We start from the raw sequence: 20,652 nt of genomic DNA on the forward strand, positions 1-20,652 counted from the left end.
CAAAGTCCAGGGGGTGGGAATGAGTGCAAAATGTCAGGAAAAAAGGTCGCAGTGGCCAGGGTGCCCTGGATGAGCGAGAAGTGCAGGGAGATGAGGGGTCGGCGTGGCCAGAGGCCAGAGGGCCTTGGAGGCCAGCCGCGGCAAGGAATTTATATTTTGTCCTGAGCATAATGGGAAGCCATTGAAAGGTCTAAGAGGAGTGTGATGTGATTTATTCACCCTTCAGAAATTCATTCTGGCTCCTGTAAAAGAACGAACGGAAGAGGGACCAGAGTAGGAACAAAACCAAGCAGGAAGTGATGTAATGATTCAAGTGGGACATGATGGTAGACCGGACTGAGGTGATGGCAGTGGTACAGTGAGAAATCACTGGAGTCGAGATACACGTGAGAAGGAGGGCCGACAGGCTTGCTAACAGGTGAGGTGTGAGTCAAAAGGACAATCTGGACCTCTCAGAAGCTTTGGGCTTCAGCAGTTCGTATGGAGCCAGTTACTGAGATGTGGAAGGCACGGGGGAGGGGGTGTGGGCTTGTGTGGGGGTAGCAGTGACTGTGTGATTTTCCTTTGGGGCTGTCACATGTTGCCACACACTTAGTGTCTTAAAACAACACAAAGGTATTCTCTCACAGGTCGGGAGACGAGAAGTCTAAAACCAGTCTCACTGGGCTGAAGTGAAAGAGCCTTTTTCAGCTTCTAGAAGTGACCTGCCTTCCTTCCCTCTTCCTTGCACTGGTCCACTTCTCTCTCCCAATGTCACATATCCTACTATTAGTCTGCCTGTCATCAAGCCTCCCTTAGAAGAACACTTGTGATTCCAGCGGGCCCACCTGAATCGCCCGGGGTGATCTTTCCATTTCTTAAATCACTCACGTCTGCAAAGCCCCTTTTGCCATACGAGGCAACTCGAACAGGCTCCAGAGATTAGGATCTGGGTGTCTCTGGGGACCACTCGTCAGCCTACCACAGTGGTAGTTACATTTTGGTCACAGTAGATTTCAGATGTCTGATAGGAAACTCACTAGAAGGGCCAGGTAGGCAGTTAGGACGCACGCATCTGATGCTTAGGGAGAGATCTGGCCTGGAGGTAGACGGCATCAGAGCAGAAGTGGGATTTGCAGCCTTAGTAACAGCTCAGATGTCCTGGGGAGAGACGAAGGTAGACAGATGAGAGCAGCGGGCCAATGACAGAGCCCTGGGGCTCCTGATGTATAGATGTTTGGTGGCAATTTGGTGGAGGTAGAACCAGCAAAGGAGGCTCTTAAGGTGCAAAAATGGTGTAGAAGGGAGATTAGCAAGTGGGGACACCCAGAAGTTTAGAGAAGGACATGTTTCAGGAACGAGGCTGTGATAACTCTGAAATGCTGCCGAGAGCTTAGTTCAAGTAAAGAGGAGTGACCACCGGCTTGGTGGGCACAGGGGGAGGTTGGATGATAGAAGTGACAGTGGGAAAATCAGGTAGTTCTCATCCACGTGCATCTTTTTCTTTCATGAAGTCAACAGCAAAGGTGGACAGGATCGGGCGGAAGTGTCAACAATTTGTGGAGAGAAGAGAAAGTGGGGGAGTGAATTTACAAGGGAGAGGTGATAGAATTATCTGACGGTGTCGGGTGCCCATTTGGAATTTGTGGCCATAAATTTGAAGTGAGTCTAGACATTCGTTGTGTAATTTGTTTTTTCTCTACACCTTCAACTGTTCGCTAGGTTCATCTGTGGAGTAAGCAGAGAGTTGTAGTTAATTCGTGTAGACTGTTTCTCCAGGCAAGCAAGACAGGAGAGAGGGTGAGAATTATGGATGTTTGCAAGAAAGCAGCTATTACACTCGCCCATGGAGTCCAGGCTGGGGAGGAGAGAAGTGAGGTCACAAAGAGATAAGGAATAATGAAAAATGGAAAGCTACAGGGTCAAAGACAAGAAGTCTCCATGAAGTCGGAGAATTGCCTTTTTCAGCTTCTAGAAGTCATCTGCATTCCTTGCCTGTTTCTTGCATTCGTCAAGGAATCAGTAAACTACAAAGATGGGGGGGTGATGATCAGAGAGTGGGGTGTTTAAATCCAGACTTTGGAAGTGATGTGGTTCTTGGTGATGATAGGTCTAGGGGGTGATCACTTGAGTGGGGCTGAGGGGCTGGAGGAAAAGGCCTTCGGAGTAAAGAGGACTTGGACAGATGACCTGCGCCAGCCATCCTCAGTGCTATCGGACCAAATACGCCCTTTTTATAACAAGCATGTTTTAATATCTCCTTTCTTATCCTGAAATGAAATTCATAAGATAATATGAGTCCCTGTGGTTTCTTCTTTAGAAAAATGAGTATAATGCCCTAACAGATAAAGTAAAGAAAAACAAATGGAAGTCATTTATAACGAGACAATATAAATTTCAATATAAATGCTGGGGCACAACTACATTTGAAAACAAATTAAAAACCTCATCCATTTCCAAAATGCCCCCTAGGGTATGGTAGCACCTCTGCTGAGAAACACTGATCTACAGAGATGCTTACGTACGAGCCAAGTACATCAAGGAATGTTAGTAAGTAGTCAGCAGCCAACAGCGTCAAGAAGGGGAAAGGAGCGGTAATATATGACATGCGCTTCAACGGGGCTGGAGCTCCTGAAGGATAAAAGAAGCAGTTTGGAAGTGGTAACGGGAAGCTAGGAGGACGTGGACCCCACCTGCAGGCCGCACAGAACACAGTGTATGGGAGAAAATGCAGCCACTACTCGAGACAACCATGCAAGAAACAGTGTCCTTAGGAGACAGCTATGTTGCAGTTAAAGGACGATGGAAGTACCACTCAGAGAAGAGGTGGCTAGTGATGGGCCGTGAGGTCCAGACGGCACGGTGGCAGGGTGGGTTCAGAGATGAGCAAAACAGGAAAGTGATTGCCCATATCCTGAGGGTGGTGTTGGAGGCTGGGACCTGTGATGGTGAGTGACCTGACTGGGGATGAGGCACAATGGGATCTACAGCAATTGGAAACCTGGGGTGGGGGGGCTGCTCTGGCCCCTGGGGGTGAAGAGCTGACTCACAGGATCCAATAGCAATGAGGCACTCCAGCTGCCTCAAGATGTCAAGCAAAAACACTAGATGGGAACACCTCAAAGCCGCTCCAACCCCCAGCACCCTGTGGTTCTGGGAGGCAGGACAGCTACCCCTTGCCACGGTTTTCTCCGGTATTCCACCAGCTCCTGAAATTGCACTTTGCGCGACAAGTCTCCAAGAGTTCACTGAGGCAGAGACCAGCTAGTCTCCCTGCAGCCCACTAGCTCCTCACCTGTTGAGTATGTACTCACTCCTGTGAGGATCTGATGAACGCTGAGGACCACCTCCCTGGGAAACAACCAGACACACACATTCTCTTGATAATTTTAGGGAGCTCATACATCCCTTCAGACCATCCATGGGCCCCTTGACCTGGTCTACCCAATTCTGGACAAGACTTCCCATTTGCCCACTCTCTCTTACCCTCTCCCGATGTGCCAACTCTCATCACTTCCTTCAGCCTTTTGAATATGTGTCTTTGCACCCTTGGCATGGCAGCGTTCATTGGTTCATTTATTCCACAAGCCTTGTTTGAGCACTGCTATGCTCTTTCCCTGAGATCACAAGCCCCAGGGGCCAGGTATGGCTGAGGCTTGGGCAGCAGACACAGTTCGGTCTGATGAAGCCTTGACGATGATGGAGGAGAAGGGGCCTCGGGGAGGGAGTAGCCGGATCTCTTGAAGCCCCAAACTGACTCTTTCCAGGAGGAACCACTACACTTGATTCTTGATCAGACACTTTGCCCTGATTGAAGAGGGTGGCTTCCATTTTTGGTCTCAATGCTGCCTTCTTACTGTCCGACTGTTCAGTGTCAGGAAGGAGGTTTAATGCATAGGTGGCTGAAGGGGGGAAGGTGCCCCTGTGTGCAGAATGCTTGTTTGGCAAAAGTTGGAAAAGCTCGAACTACCTCATTCACATCCACTCCCTCTGCTTCCTGCTCTACAAATCACTTGTTGATTCCTTGGGTGGCAGTTTTTTTTTTAATGGGAGAACATGGGTGGGGCTCATCTGATAGGGACAGGTGAAGTGGACAAGCTCAAAGAGATGGAAGAGAAAGAGGATAGGTGGGAAATGGCAGGGGAGAGAGAGAGAGAGAGAGAGAGAGAGAGAGAGAGAGAGAGAGAGAGGTTGAAATTAGAATCGAAGGAAAAGCCTATTGGTGAAGGGAGCAGAGAGGTAGTAAAAAAGAAAATGGAAAATAAGAAGACAAGGAGACCCAGTAAGTTTTGATTGAGGCCTTTTCTAGGGTTTTCTATTTAACTTAACGGTTACATAGTCACCACCTACAAGGTGCCCAACCCTGGGCTGTATTTCTGGGAAATCCAGTCCCAGAAGAATTGTTGCCGGTCTTTCTGACGGCTCTCCACCTGTCAGGGCTGCTCTTCCTACATAGCTGTAGGCTCCACAGGTCGTTTGTGGGTCTCATCTCTCTCCCCCTGGCCTCCAGCTGAAGGAGGATGGGAGGGAAGGCGGAGGTTGCAGTGGGTGGTCCTGCCTGCCGGCTCCCTAACTCACCACAGCGGAGGCAGGGAGTTCTTCCCGCAGTGACATCCCCGTCCTCCCCTGCACCTTGGCCATTGGCTCTTGCTGTGTGCACAGCAGTGAGAGACAATTGAATTTCACTTGATATTTCCTGAGGACCTACTATGTGCTTCTGTGAGCTCCTGGTTCCCATCACATATGTAGTTAACAGGCCAACGCTAACTAAGATGTCTGTAGAGAAGCCTCTAGTCCCCTCCCGATGCTAGAATCCCCCTGCCCACGCCCCTCTCCTGCTAGTGTCCTGGGATAAGTGGCATAACAGTTGCAAACAACTTTACAACAGTGTTTCTCCAACTTTATAGCATCAGACTCGGTGGGTATAGGGCGAGGCTTAAGCATCTGCATTTCTGAGAAGCTCTCAGGCAATGCTGATGCTGCCTGTGTTGGGGGGGGGAGCACGGCTGAGAACACGGCCCTTATCCTGGCCTACTGCCTCACAGAAGTTTCTAAATGTACTAAAAAACAAAAAAAAAAAAGGAACTACAACTAACTTAAAAAAATATCTTCTACTGCCAGATGTGGCAGACATGAAAATGTAGGACAGCTGGAGAAAAGGAAACGTCCTCTCCTAGACCTGAAGACCTTTGGGCCCCACCCTTTAGAGCGAATTCCTCAATACACATCCTGAAGACTCCAAGCACCTGCCACCTTTGCTGCTTTACGTAAGTTACTTCCTCCTTCGGAGCCTCCGTTTTCTCATCAGTGCGTTGGGGCTGCCACCCCTTTCTGACAGGGTTGCTATGAGATCACATGAGGAAATGAGTCCTGCGCGCCGATGCCTGGGGCCGCTCTGGGCACACTTTTCATACTCCACGTGATACCGAGTGTTTGGGGGCCGGGGGGAGATTGCAGGATAGAAAAAGCCCACTCATCCCTCTTCCTCCTTCTCTCTTGCCAACCTCATGCCCAAACCAGCACCTGTTCTCCCATCGTCCTTCCCAATCCTCAGCCTGAGTCATTGTTTATCGATGAGTAACGTGCTAGAACTGAGAGGAGCTCCAGAGACTCATTCTTCAGACGTGGAGACGAGCCTTCGCCCCCGCGCCTCCTCTCCCACCGCCAAGAGCCCTCAGCAGCGCCAGTGAAGGGATGCTCCCCTCCCCTGCAGAATTACCCACCATCCGAGAGCTGTGGGGCAAGATGTACCCCGAAGCCCCACCATTGCCCACCGCTCCCCTTCCAGACGCTCCCCCTCAAGGAGAGCCCTGTCAGAGCTTGCACCAAAGAACTTAGCAGGCAAGTGTGGGAAAGCTGCACAGAAGCCGCCACCTTGGGTGGGTTCTGCAGGTGCTGCTGGGAGAGGCCAGACTGGCAATGCCAGCTGCCCAACATTCCCCAAGGGTACAGCTTTGTGCTGCTCACAAGTGCAGCCAGGCTGTCCCTCTGGGGGCCACCAAGAAGGTGGCGAGATCTGGACCCAGGGGCCCCGTTTGGACAGGCTCACCTTGAATCTTATGCTGTGAGTCACCCAGCTCTTCCAGCAGCAAAGACTCAGAGGACAGAGGACCCTGGAAGCATTCAGTCAGGGCGCAGGCACAGCCCCCGTCCCTTCTCTGTCCACCTCTCCGTGCCTTGTCAGTGCCCAGGGAGAGGCAGTCCCCTTGGAGGTGACTTCTGAAGGAGTTCCCTTCCTAGCGGGGCCCCTGCTGAGTCAGTTGACCTTGGCCTAGACGTACAGTGTGTTTCTCAGTGTATCCAAGGGAGAATGTTGCAGTCATTCTGCTTCCCCAGGACATCGCAGAGACCTGTGAGAAGACCTCTGCTGCACAACCACAGAGGAATGAGACTTTGAAATGAAGTGAGCTTAGCTCAGTAGGACTGAGCAGGAAAGAGAAATATCCTGGAGCCCCACATAGCCCTGCAGGGGTGTACCTGAGAGCTCCTTTCCTGGAAGTGCGTGTGGAGTTACACCTTAAGATGCTGTGGAGTTTTCTGTGGGGTTTCTTTATGAAACTTAGAGCTCTCACTGTCTGGACAGATACAGACAGAATTGGATTCTCTGGGCAGGGATGATGAAGGTCATGGTGATGGTGATGGTGATGGTGATGGTGACGGTGACGGTGACGGTGACGGTGAGGACAGTGAAAATGTACTGAATGCTTCCTACGTTCTGCCACTCTATAAAGGCCTTGCAAATATAGTCTACTTTTCACAGAAACCCTGTGAGGCAGGTGATGTTATCTCTACTTTACAACAGAGGAAACAGCTCAGAGATGCTAAGTGTCTTGCCTAAAGACACACAGCTGGTATATGAAGTGGGACATAAACTTAGGTTCATCTGAAACAGAACAATGCCATGTGTCTGGGCTGCTTCTTCCTCTATGCTCAAGGTCAGGTGCTTCCCCTAGAAAGAGCACAGCTATGGAGGAAATATTTTTTTTTGGAAATTATGTATGTGTATGAGTATACAGGTTTTGTTTGAGTACATAATGCTTTACTATACATGTTACATTATTATAACAGAGTGGTTAAGGATATGGGCTTTGGAATCAGTTGAAACTGGCTTCTAGTTGTATGATCTTAGGTGATTTGCCTCTTAGCCTCAGTTTTCACATCAGAAAAATGGGCATTATAATAGTAACTACATCAAAGGGTTGTAGGGAGTAAATAAGATAACGCACATAAAGCACTTTTCACAGTGCTTGGTTCATAATGAATAATATTAGTTATTTTATTATCATTATTAGTAAATAAATATCATATGACTGCAGTTTAGAGGAGTTATTGTAAAGTTATGAAAGTAGTTTATTTATGCAAACATGCCAAACTTCTAAAATCAAAAAGAGTTTAGGATTTTAAAACTCTTAGGATATTTTCTCTTAGGCTATCCTAGCTCAGAGCATTTCTGGAAATTTTTCAATAAGATAGGCTTTCTCTGATAGAGATGACTAACTGTCCACCAAAATGTCATACTCCCCTTCCTAGTACAGAGCTGCCACTGGGAAGGAGCTACATTGTCCGCCCTTTGCACCCAGGTGGAGCCAGGGGACTGGTAGTGAATGTGGGCATGAGACAGGCCAAGGTTTAAGAATGAGTGTTGAGGGGTGAAGTGTGTGTGTGTGTGTGTGTGTGTGTGTGTGTGTGTGTGTGTCCCTTATCCATGTTCTCTTTTATTTTCTATTAGCTGGAAATAAAAGATTGAAGGCCCTCTTGGAACCACAGGGGCTTGGGTCCCTGATTTGCTGTGTGGGAGAGAGCCTCCCACTGATCAGGAACTTCTATTACATTAAACCACTGAAATTTGGGGTACATATTTTATTATATCATACCATATTATAGCATATGTGATATGAAATATATATATGTGTGTGTGTATATATATATATCTGTCAGAGTTATCCTAACTAAAATATCTTCAGTGCTAGTTTAGAGGCCACAAGAGAAATGTACATTTTGGCATGTTTCATGTGGTCCCCAAAATGTATTAGCTGGCTTGAGCGTCCCCCTTATCTACCCGATTGGGCTATTTCTAGCCACAAACCCACCATTAACCGACAGACACGCCCCTCCCGAATCTGTTCCAAAGACAGCTGCAAGCAATGAAGACATTTCTCGGGAGGTGCTCCTAAAATATCCTGAGCCCTGTCAGCACAACTGGATTAAGCGAAGCGCCTCCCAAGGGGTCTCCTTCGAGGGAGACAGTGCTCAGTTGGTATGTCTGCTTCTCAATCAGTCGTCTTCCTCCTCCAAGCAGCTCAGCTGTGGAGAGGCAGTCGTGCATGGGGAGCCCTGGGCGGTGAGGAAGGGGTGGGTGGGATATGGGCTAACGGTGACCCAGAAAGCTGGACAAGCCACACGCAGATAACAGGGACTGAGCATCACGTGCTCATGTCCAAAGGTGATGCTTATTGGTTGTTTGGCCTGGCCAGGTGTTACTGAGGGTCACAGCCACAGTTGTCAACCTCTGAGAGCTACGATGTCTTCTCACAACGGAAGTAACTTCAGAATCCTAGAATGTCAGACCTCGAAGGAGGCTCAACCCTCTCGTTTTACAGATGCATGAACTGAGTTGTAGAAAGAGGAAGTAACTTGCGCACGGTCAGAGAGGTGGTCAGTGGCGACGTCTTCTACTCCCTAGTCTCTTCGGCACCAGGCTGCCTCCTCCATATTTTTAAAGTTTCCTAATCAGGGAATTTAAAGGTGTGACAGGCGGGTCATTGCTAGCCTGAAGGAGGGAAGAAAGGAAGGAATCCTCGTGGCATACATGTGCTTTTAGTGAATGTGAATTAAAATTAAACTGGAAAAATAACGTCTTCATAGCCTTGCTATCCCCACCCCCCGCCCACTTGCTATAAATCAAGATTCAAATCCCTGTACCTCAGACGGCAGGTACCAAGTATCCCTAAATCATCGCACAGAACCTGAAGGGACAGCACCCAGAGGAAGCTTTAACAACAAAAAAATTTCTATCATTTTGTTCGTTACCATATTCCACAGTTTTAAAGATGTGGAGTAATCTCAGAAAGGTTGCTCTCCTTCCCTTCCTTGACCTCATTCCACTCACAAGTGAAAAACAAACATGCTGAGGGCAAAGTCCTCATTTTTGCAGAGTTGACTTGTTGGTGTGGCCAATCTCTTGGGTCTGTGCAGTGGAAAAAAAAAATGTTTTTGGTGCCAAAGACCTTAATTAATTTGCTCTTGTTAAATTCTAATAACTTGACCCACTGGAGCAGAGAATGTCCCATTTGTTTTCTGTGAGGCTCTGTCAGCCTCTCTGCTGGAGCAGACAGCGTCATTAGAGATGACGGAAGAGGAGGCAGGTGGAATGAGGGCATTCAATATAATCAGCTCTCACTGAGGGGACACGGGTGAAGGAAGCCAAAGCCTTCCCGAAGAAGCCTTGCCCCATATCACAGCAGGATGTGCAGTTTATGAGGACACGGGGTCAGGTCGTCCAGGCTGTGACTGGACTCGGATTCTAACAGCCGCGGCAGACCTTGATTAAGTACGTACTACGAGCGGAACCTACCCTGATCCGGTGCCTCCTCGCCTGTCACTGATATTCAGGAGAAGCTGTTCCCTTACATACACCATCCTGTTCAATCCTCTCGACAACCCTCTGAAGACGGTGTTATTATCCCATTTCACAGACAAGGAGAGGGAAGCAGAGACTTTGCAGGGAGCCCGGAAACTGCGCCACGCTGGACCCTGCACCCACTGCTGTGGAGCTCATCTCCTTCTTCCTGAGCAGTCACTTGGGGACTGAGAGGCTGGCCCTGGGTGGAGATGCGGCATGTGGCAGGGACTCAGCTGCACCGCTAAGCCACACCTGCCTTGTGGGGCCACGGAGTCTGGCCTACAGTCCGCTAAGTGAACCTGGTGCCAAGTGTGCTCCCTGGTGGTTTTGCGAATCTGAATGTCTAGATACCCCTGGTAGACGTTGCAGGCTCCGCCCGATTCCCCCTTCCAGAGAGCCTCTTGCCACCGCTGTGCAGTGCGTATTCCCTCACCTGGGCAGAACATTGCAGAGCAGAAATGGCCGATACTTGGCCTTCCCCCTTAAAGCCACTGTCATCAGCACTGAGCATCATCACCATCATCAAAATCCCTGTCATTGCAACCACCACAAGAACGTCGGCGCATTCCAGCTACCGCCTGTCACCTCCCTCTCCCTTCTGGAGATCACCTAGTGCTGCTCCCGTTCACCTTTTGTCTCCCGGCATTTTCACCTGTGGACAGCCTCTCCTAGAAAAACACTGAACTGAGAGGCCTGCTCTGCTGCCTGAGTCAGCCAAAGACAAATCCTTCGGCCTCAGAGTTTTACCATCTGAAAAATGGGAAGAATAACCCTTACGCTGGGGACATGCTCTGAAACTGAACTAGCTCCAGTTGTAGTCAACAAAATGAGGAAGCAGTCTAAACTCTTTAAACACGAGAAAGCCTAAACGTAAATACATCTGACCACTTTCAGAGGGCACCCAAAACAATTAGCGGCCCTGTACATTCCTCTCCCGTCCGATGGCTGTCTCCCAGCAGTCACAGGCTTGTCAGAGCGGAATGGGTAAGGCATGGTGTGGTTGTGCATCTGGGAAATTGTTTTCCGAAAACCTTAGAAGTGAGGAAACAAGTGAAAACTCTCGATATGTGGCCCACTCTGCCTCTCCCCGAAATTGAGTGACAGCATGCCACACGTATATAAGAAGAGAAAGAAGTCGAGAGGCAGGAGTGAGCCAAGGGGAGGCAGGCAGATAGAGAGGAGCCAAGAAAAGGGACAGAGGAGTAGACGGTGCCACGGAGCCCTCTCTCCCCCGCCCCGCAGGAGACACCGGAGCACCAGGCAGACCAGAGCGAGGTGCTGGGTGGCTCAGAGCCCAGGCAACAGGCCTGCTTGTGAGGGCTCCTCCTGGAAGTGGGCCCAGGTGTACCAAAGTCGCAGGTAGCGTCTGCAGGTATCCCGTCAGTGACACTGTGGAACTTCTGCTGTCCTGATGCAACAGTGCTAGTGGAAAAAGCACTGGACGGCCAGCTGGGAGACCTTGCTTCTAATCCCAGTGGAGCAGCATGGAGCAGTTCTCTCTCAACCAGTAGTACTGGCTGCTTGTACGCTTTCTTCTATGTTCCATTCTCTCAGTCTTCCGCTCTATGGAGCCCTGAATGGTAGATGGTATTTGTGCTCCTGTCTCCCCCCATGCTCCTACCAGGGGAGGAGCAGTATACTTTTCTGCCCCACCACCTCTTTGTTGCAGGGCTTGTTGGGGATTGGCACTGGCGAATGCTTGTGGGCAGAAGGAGCAGTGTGCCATCCTGAGGAGAAGCTTTGAGAAGCACTACGAGTTTCAACCAGCCCTCTTGTGTTTCCACACTCGGCCAGGAGAAGAATTCAGCCCCATAGTTCCTGCTTCTTTAGCATGGGTCCCAGCATGAAAAGACACTCAGAGCAGGCCCGAACCCAACGCACAGTCAGACGCTAAGCCCAGCCAAGCCAGCAGAGCCACAGCCATTTCACAGACCCATGAATGGGTAAGAAATGCTTGTTGTTATAAGGCCCCGCCATTTTGGAGTTGTTTGTTACTATAGCCAAAGCTGACTAATATACCATGTGACAGGAAAACATGCCTCATAGAAGCTCATATCAGAGAAACATCAAAAACCTGCCTGAAGGAGAATGAAGGGCAGCTGGAGGGGCCCCTACACCCCTACAGGAAGGCCCTCCCCGGTTTCCCCCTCCGTGCCAGAGCCCTCTACCTCCATATGGAGACACACCTGGCTTCTGGCATCAACAGTCCAGGCCTCAGCGGGAGTGGGAAGAGAGCTTTGTGGCAGGGGAACTAAATTAGACTCAAAGTCAAATTCCTCCCATTTACAGTCCTCTGTCTTCCCCATCCTCCAAACCTGGGCAGTCTGTTTCTTTCACTGCCTACGTGCCGTAATTAAAAGTCTCTTGAACTGGGGGTTGGTGTATTGGTTTATCTAGCATGGAGAGGCAGCAAGATGCTTAGACAAGTGTGTAAGTTCCAGCATCCCTGGTCTCTGGCTACTGTGATCAGTATGCAAGTCTCTGATTCTAATATTTAAAGGACCCCAGAGAAACTCACATTAATATCATCCCAGCCAAATTCTGGCTGCTAGACGCTTTTGTTTCCAACGGAGCAATGTAGCATATTTGCTATAATATACAAATTAGTGCCCAGAGAAGACAGCTGTAGTACTCTAACGCTGCAGCACTATGGCCTAGGGGTAATCAGAAGGTGCCAGGTTAGGCTGTGTAACCAGCGCTTCGGCAAGCTGTAGGTCACGCAGAGAAAAGCAGGACCGTCCCCCACCTCCTCAGTTACTCAGACAAAGACTTCAGAGTTGACAGCCATAATCATTCGTTGGGAAAAACAAAAAGACGCAGCCCTCTACCAACCAACCTAACGTGATGGAAGAGAGGGGAACACAGGTTTGGGAATGGGATAAGCCGGAACTCAAGGGGTGGGTTTCCAGCTGTTTCCTAAAACACCAAAGCCTTTTACATAGAATGTTGCCTGGAATGGAAACATATATAAACACATAAAAGTACAGAAGCTCAGGGTGAAGAGTCAGAGGCTGTGGGGGCATCATTTCCCCCTCCTGAAGGTGTCTCCTGAGACTGAGAGTGAAACCCTAGGGCTACATGCAGTGTGAAAACCACGGGACTAGAGAAATCCTGAGCATTGGGACTGGTTTATGGAAAGCTGAAAAAAGGGTAGGGGGCAGGTATCCTCAATGCTGTTTCTGGGCATTTGGTTGTGAAGAGAATGGGCTTAAATGTACAGGCATCCCTTGTTTGGCTTGGCAGCCATGTGGTACCCAACAGAGAAGAAGTTTTCCCCATCCTGCTGGAGGCAGATAGACTGACCAACCAACCTTTCTCAAATCTCCTTAGTGGCAAGCCTCTTTATCCTTATCTTCCCCCAGGCAAGACAGATTTGCTTGGGAAAAAACTGACATCTTCCTTCTTTTCCCTGCTTTCCCCTCCTCCCCACTCGCCCCTCAAATCTAAGCCACTGGTGCCTCCTGGGCTCACAGGTCTCGAGGCTGCTTCCTTCTCTGCTTTGACCTTCCAGAGGGTGGTCTCCTGAGGGACTTGTCTAACTCACCGGGATGCGGGTCCCCACTTCCCATAGAGACAAGCCCCCAGACCTACCTATACACACCACGTCCATGAAGCCGTACATCCCGTAGCAGATCTGGAAGAGGAGGTCTTGGCGCTGCCATTTTGCTGAGGGACTAAAGGTCGACCAGATGAGCCAAGAGATGCTGGCGATGAGGAAGAGGGAACCCAAGATGGCAGCCGCGATCTGAACCTTCTCAATGACTGTCAGAGAGATGGCCTGCCACTGCGGAGACGAGAATGGTAGGTTAGCTGTTGCTTCGATGCCCTCACTTCATTTCCATTCCATTTCCATCCCTCTTCTGTTGCCCCGACCTCTCACCTCTGGCTTAGGAGTTAAACCAGCACTTTCCAACCAGTAAGACAATGGATACTTTTGCAAGTTTCTGAGTTTTATATTGCACTTTTGATGTGGAGGAAATCTATATTACACTAAATGATCAAAAGTCATTGTAGGGAGGGGATTCTGGGCAGGCATGGCTGGGAAGGAGGGAAGGCCTTTATACCTGATTATGTTACAGACGGAGAAAGTGAAAATACAGAGCTGGTGTGGGTGGTGTTCAGGGCCCAGAATATTCTTTTCAGAGCAACACTGTTTACTTTCACACTAATAGGTGCTGAGAGGGCACGGGCCTTTTTGTTGTTATTGTTGTTGTTTTTTACTTGTTTTCTGCAACACCTGACATGCCATTTAGTATACATACCAGAGATGACCAATTCAGCAGAAAAGGAGAGGACACAGGGCGTGGGGGAGAGATCAGAAAAACAGCATAATTTACTGACTATATATGAACACTGAGATTTCTTTTTTTAACAGAAAAAGTATTATACTAATAGCAGTATTGATGGATGGATTGAAGGCTGAAATGTGAGCGAATTTTATCCCTGAAATTCTACTATTCTATGGCTGCTCTCAGTAGCAGAGGCCTAAATGAGCCTGGAGTTGGGTTATAGTTTGGGATTTATTCATGCTGCCACTCAATAAACATGTACTGAGTATTCTCCGTGTGCCAGCCCCTCTACGAGGTGCTGAAGATACAGTGGTAAGTAAAAACATACAAGATTTCTGCTCTTGTGGAGCTTACACAGACAACCAAATAATTATTTACAGCTGCAGTTCATCAGGAGTAAGAAAGGGAGGTTCATGGCGCTGCGAGAATCTATGCTGGGGGATTTGACCTCCCAGAGTCGGAGGCTACTAGGCAAAGAGAGGAGGACAGAGTGCTCCAGGCAGGGGAAGAGGCTGTGCAAAGGCCCTGGGACAGAAGAAAGCATGAGTATGAAACCCTGGAAGAAGACCAGAGTGGGTAGAGCAGAGAGAGCAAACAGGAGTGTGGGGTGAGACAGGAAACGAAAGAAGGGAAGACCGTGTGGCATCTTGAGGAACAGGAAAGAAGTTTGACTTTGTCCTAAGAGTAAACGTGATGATACTGAACAGTTTTAAGCAGGGAAGGGGAGCAGTTTTGCCAGGACCAGATTTAGGAAGGTGGAGGAAAGGACAGTCTCCTGATCGTAGGAATTTGCATAACACCATGCCGAGAACACCTTCAGAGGGCCATCAGCCAGATCTGGACAAAAGGCTGACTGCCTTCCACCTTCCAGCAGTGAGCCCTCACTATGTGTTAAGTGGCCTGGATGGGGGCACTGATTCTGGCTCCAATTGGACTGACCAATGGCCCCCAAGGAATTGCATCATTGGAAAACATTTCGCGTACTAGTCTAGATGTAGGACATCAGCTTAAACATTTAATTATACCAATAGCGTCCCATTACAGGTAATTGGGCCTTTAAATTTTCCATGGCTTCCCCCAGCCTAGGGTTACACATAACAAGAGAATTTTCCAGAAGATGGCCGGATCCTATAGACTTTGCTCATGTACAGCAAATGCTTTTTCCAGAGGCTGCCCCACTGTCTGTGAAAAGGGTTCCCAATTGAGGTTTTTTTGTTTCTACCATTAAGTCATCAAGAACTCTCACCATTTCCTGCTCCAGACTTCAAAAGTCCCAAATAGAGAGAGGCCCAGAAAGGACCCCTTAATCCATAATGCCCCTTCCTACCAGCCCCAAGCCACCTGTGAACCTAACCTGGGTATCTGACTACAGTATGAAGCATGATGAAGAAGGAGCAGGGTGGGGGTGCTATGAACACGGCTCTCCTGCTGTCTGTCCCATGTGAAGCTCGGTAACCAGTGTCAGGAGCAGAACTGCAAGGAGGAAGCAGAGGACAGGTGACTCTGATGCCTCAAAGGGAGGCTGGGAAGGGGGGAAGGGCTCTGCCACCACCAGACACCCAGAGTTTTGTTCTAAGTGAGCCTCTGATTGCAGTGTCGTGAGGTTTCTCCATGCCCTGGCCTGTCCTGCAGCACCAGTGACCCCAGAGGCAAAGTGGGGAGAGCACAAAGGCTGGCTGCTTCCTTATAACAGCGAGGGGCACTGAGCGTGGGGCCAGGTGACCTGGTTCTAGCCGAGGGCTGCTCCAACTGTCAGAGTGAGATCTAGGAGAAGCCAATAAATCATAAGGACTCTCGAGTTTCCCTTTTGCAAAAATGGAAGTATACTTCCTCGAGTGTTGTGGGGGTTAAACGAAATGACTCTTTAATCAGTGCTTTGAAGGGTATGGGTTGCCATCATCTCTATTCTTCATTATGTTGCAGCAGAAATCCAGTTAAGCCTGACAAGGTGGGGTCTTCCTAAACGTCCTCCACAAACTCCGTGCTGTGCACTATGGGCAGAGGTTAAGGGCCAGACTCAGGGATTAGACCCCTTGGAAGCAACCCTGCTCCACCAGGGTGACCTTGGGCTGACCCCTCTGTCCCTCCATCGTCTCATCTGTCAATTGGGAATAAAAACAGTACCCACTGTGTTGGGTTGTTTTCCGTATTAAATGAGATACTATATGTGAATACTTAGACTAATGACTGGCCCCCAGGAAGCACCAGCTAAACATTCATTAATATCACTGCAGTTCAGTGAGGGTAAGAGGCCACCACGGAGCCTTGAGACCACAGGGCCGCCCTGAAACTCCTTTCTCAGAGGCTCTTCTGCTAGAACCAGGGTTTGTAGAGGGTCGCTGAGTTCATGTGCTGCCGTGACTGCTGTTTCTCATAACTTTGTGTGGGGCGTGAACCAAGAGGTGAGAGACCCCGGCAGTGACCTCCCCACAGTGAACAGAGGGAGCCCCAGCACCCCGTCCTGTACCGAGGATGGGCTGGCGGGGCTCTGGGAGCAGAAGTTGCCCAGTGGCTGAGCAGGCAGCTGTCTCACACTTGGCTGGGCCTCAGGAGCCCCAGACACACAACTGGGACAATTTGGGTAACAACCACACAACACGGCTGCTAGTCCAAACTACTTCCTTCTTCTGGTGCTGTCTGGAAAAGTGAGATGGCATTTGCTGAGCACACACCATTGCATTTCCAGGAGCAACAGAATCACGGTAGTATTATAAATTCATAGTTACTGTCATTTGCTTACCGTATTTATGAGATTAGAATAAGCTTTTCTTTTCTTTAGAAAAAGAAAAGGAAAAGTTATCCCTAAATGGTTTTTCATTTAACAAGTCAAAGGCGATGCCTGTTTATGAGCCAAGGGGGCACTCTGGGGTGGGCTTGTGGGTTTGGACTCTGAGTCTTCGCCAAGGCTGCAACCATTGAGAAAGAAGGAGAGAGTTAATGTACCCGGGTGTGGAATCCGCTGTCTCATGACACTGCTATTTTAAGACACTGCAAGATTTGACATGAAAGACGAAAGGGAACCAGCACAGGGAGAGGCATCTGTCATTTTGACCTCTTGGTACAGCATCGGGATGGCCGAGGTGCCTAGGGGTTTTAGTGCCTCCTTCCAGGAAAAACACCCACTGTGGTCCATATGCATGCACCACAGACACACACACACACCACCCCACCGCACACTTATTCCCTCGTGTAAAACTGCATAGTGTCTAAATTAAAACTCCCTGGACACTGCAGCTCCAGGTTGCCAGCTGCCCCTTCATGCCGAAACCCCACCCCAGCATCACCACCAAACTACTGTCATCCTGGGCTCAGGGATTGACTCCCCCTCAGGGAAGAGGAACGAAACAACTGCACAGGCCGCTGAAGTTCCCATCCTCACTAGCCTGCTGGCTAATTGATTCTGTGGCAACTTAATTGTCTAACCGTGCACACGCAGAGGTGTTTTCAGAAGCCAAGCACCCTACGTGTATTCCTGTTTTTGAGTTGGGAGTTCTGAGGTGGTGCAGGGCCTGCCAGCTCCTCTGGGATGATGGCTGTGTCAGGGCAGAGAGGGGCTGGTCCCCCTGTCCAGCTCTGTCTGAATCTGCTCGGCAGACCCCATCCCCAGCCCTGGCCCTCGCTGCCCCGGCCTGTCACAGTGGCCTCTTCAGAGTCTCTTCCCTTTTATTTTTTATTGCCCACTCCTCTCTTTTCCTCTGCTTCCCTCTTCTCTTTCTTCTCCATTTTTCTCTGGTCCCTTGTCACTAGAAGTGTGGTCCATGGGCCAGTAGCATCCTCATCACCCGACAGCTTGTTAGAAATGAGGCATCTCAGGCCCCTCCCCAGACTCCTGAATCATAGTTTGCATTTCGACAAGATTCCAGGTGAACTGCATGCACATTAAAGTGTGGGGAGTGTCACTGATTCTCCTTTCTCCTTATTTCTGCTTTCCCTGCCCTTAGCTTTTGTGGGGACAGAGCCAGGAGTGCAGTTTCCAGGCTTTTGGCCTCACGTGGAAAGGTGCTGGCTCAGATAGTAAATGGCCATCAACTGTGATTGGATGGCCATCAGCTGTGGCTAGTTGGCCGTCAGCTGTAACCGGTGAGCCATTGGCCACTAATATAACTGCCGTGGCTACGCTAGCAGCAAATGGGGGCTAGCAAGAAGATGGTGGCTGAGCTAGCAAGCGCGGATTGCAGTTAGCAAGTGGGGTTGGTTGGTTGGCAGAGAAGTGGACGGAAGGTTGCAGATCATGTGGATCCTGCTTTCTGTGTCTCCAACCCAACCGCCAGCGAGACTATAGTGGTATGTCTCCCCTATCTATGGCTCCGTGGGTGTCCCTTTCTGGCCTCACCATGTCCTGCGTTCTTGTGTGGGGAGCGGGACCAGAAACCCTGCATAACACCCTGCATGGCAGCCTTATCTCAGTCTTCACCCTCCCACCCTCTGGCTTTTTTCCATCCTGCTCGCTTCTGACCTCTGGTATTTCTTTTCTTTTCCTCCCTCCCACCCCTCTCTTCTTTCTTCCTTTTCCTTGTCTTGTCTTTTCCTTTCTGCTTCCTTCCTTCCATCAATCCATCCACTCCCTTACTCTCTCTTCTGACTCTCCATACTTGTCTGTAAGTATTTTCTCTCTCTTCGCCCCCTCCCCTTCCTCTTGTTGCTGAGGCTTAAGAGAAAACAGAAAACTTCTTTCATTTCCTCCTGCCATCTGAGGCCTTGCCCACCTCATTCCTTGTCTCCAAACTGCCCTGACTCCACGGTGAGGTCGCCCTCCCGCAGGAAAGCAGTGGGTGTGGGAAGCGCCGAGCCTCAGCCCGCCCGGGGCCCCAGCCGGCAGGCAGCCTCCCGGTTGTACCTGCAGAGGGTTCTTTGTGCTTATGGCGATGACGTGGTACTTGTAGTAGCACAGCTCACAGCTCCAGCAGCCCCGCTCACTGATCCACTTGATGAGGCAAGGCTGGTGCGTGCACTTAACAGAGCCATCGCAGCGGCACGGGCTCAGCAGCTCCCCCTGCAGGGAGAGAGGCAGAGGGCGGTGAGGCGCAGAGTAGAGCAGGCAGACGGCTGAGTGGGCCAGGCCACGCCACTCAGACTAGGCCACAGGCTTCGTTGGAAAGCACCAGACCCAACGAGGAGACTGGGGCTCACTCCCCACACCACACCACCCCACCCCAATTGGAGCCAAGCAACTTCAGTGAACTCAACCAGCAGTTCTGAGCTCTGGCTCCCCACTCGGTGCTGCCCAAGTCCTAAGGTTTCTGTGAAAACGAGTTGGTTGATTTATGTGGAAATCTTCTGCCATCCAAAGGAGGAGTCAGCTTCTTACTGGCTTCTCTTTAATGGCTCAGCCAGGGGTCTCAAACTCAAATGCCCTCAGGGCCAGACAGGCAACACAAGTAACAGGAGCCAGCTGGTGGGGAATGGGACAAATCGGGGGACCCAGACTCAAGCGAAAGGGACAGCCACCATCAGCTCCAGCCAGCTGTAGATGTGGGAACCTAGGTGGCAATTTTTATGTAAAACCTCCCAATAGTCAAATGTTAACAGCTAGTGCAGGTTTTAAAATATATTGTGAGTGTCATTTTGCCTGAGTTTAGAGCTCTGGTTTTCAGCCTTTGCACTCAGCTGCAGGCCAACTCAGAGAGACCCAGGGGCCCTCTGTGAAGCCTCTCCATCCGGGGTCCCAGAGTGACAAACTCATGGCAGATCTGAAATCCATGGGACCCAGGAGGTTGGGCCCAGCTCCCTCCCAGCGGCCTCAGGCCTTGCTAGGAGTGGCTGGGAAACCCAGTCTGAGAGAATTGGAAGTAGGGAAGCTGTGGGGACAAAGCCCTGGAGAGCAGTTTCCAGGCTCTCGGCCTCACGTGGAAAGGTGCTGGCTCAGGTAGTAGATGGCCGTCAGCTGTGGCTAGTTGGCCATTAGCTGTAACCAGTGAGCCATTGGCCACTAATATAACTGCTGTGGCTATGCTAGCAGAAAAATGGGGGCTGGCAAGAAGATGGTGGCTGAGCCTGCAAGCGGCGCAGTGAGGGTTGAGAATTGTGTGGCTCCTGTTTCCTGTTTTTCCAACCCAGCCGCCAGCGTGAATATAGAGGTATGACTCCCCCATCTATGGCTCCATGGGTGTTCCTTTTTGGCCTCACCATATCCTGCATTCTTATGTGGGGAGCTGGACCCCAGAAGAGACCCCACCTGTCACTGCATGACAGAAGCAAAGGCCCCAGTACTGACAGGCCATCGTCACTATGGCTCTTGGCCCCTCTCATACCCCCGTTAGAGCACTTCCCCCATTTGTCACTGGGTCACTACGCTGTGGCCCCTCACAGAGGCCCCTCTTGCTCATCTTTGTATCCTCAGCACCTAGTGCAGGGCCTGAAACAGACACTTCATCCAACTTCAGCGGTGGATGCATACGTATCTGTTTGATGAACAAGAGGTTTTGTTCCTCTAGGACCTGGCCAGCCTCCTGTGCTAGGTGGGCAGCTGTGGCAGGATGTGCCCACAGTGCTGGGCGCTCACCTCTCCCCTGAGGGCCTAAAGGCCCTTGGTATTGAGGAGCTGCTGCGTGTCTCTGAGAAAAAAATAGGAGGGGAGGGGGTGGGGAGAGGTGCTGGGGGAGAGGCATAAGCCCTCATTATTCACGGCAGCATTTCCTGGGCTCATTAATTCTAACAGGACGAGCTGGGTTTGATTAATCGGGTTGTTAAGCAGCCATGTCAAATTGCCGATCAGGTAAGAGACATTACTCCAGGTCCCTCGTAGTGGTGCCAAGTGACAGG

General features: G+C 50.2%; 1 protein-coding gene across 1 annotated transcript in view; it reads right to left on the minus strand.

The window, feature by feature from the left end:
• Positions 1-20,652, minus strand: part of MARCHF4 (membrane associated ring-CH-type finger 4) — a 91,897-nt gene that overhangs the window by 2,796 nt on the left and 68,449 nt on the right. Inside the window, exons 2-3 of the mRNA XM_019727053.3 lie at positions 18,728-18,883; positions 13,193-13,385 (exon numbers count right to left, since the gene is read on the minus strand). Coding sequence (XP_019582612.2) covers positions 13,193-13,385; positions 18,728-18,883 — 349 coding nt within the window. The remainder of the gene's footprint in view (positions 1-13,192; positions 13,386-18,727; positions 18,884-20,652) is intronic.

The sequence above is a fragment of the Rhinolophus sinicus genome, chromosome 17 (genome assembly GCF_057876585.1).
Source record: "Rhinolophus sinicus isolate RSI-liver-muscle chromosome 17, RSI-T2T, whole genome shotgun sequence".
In the NCBI taxonomy this organism is placed as follows: Eukaryota; Metazoa; Chordata; class Mammalia; order Chiroptera; family Rhinolophidae; genus Rhinolophus; species Rhinolophus sinicus.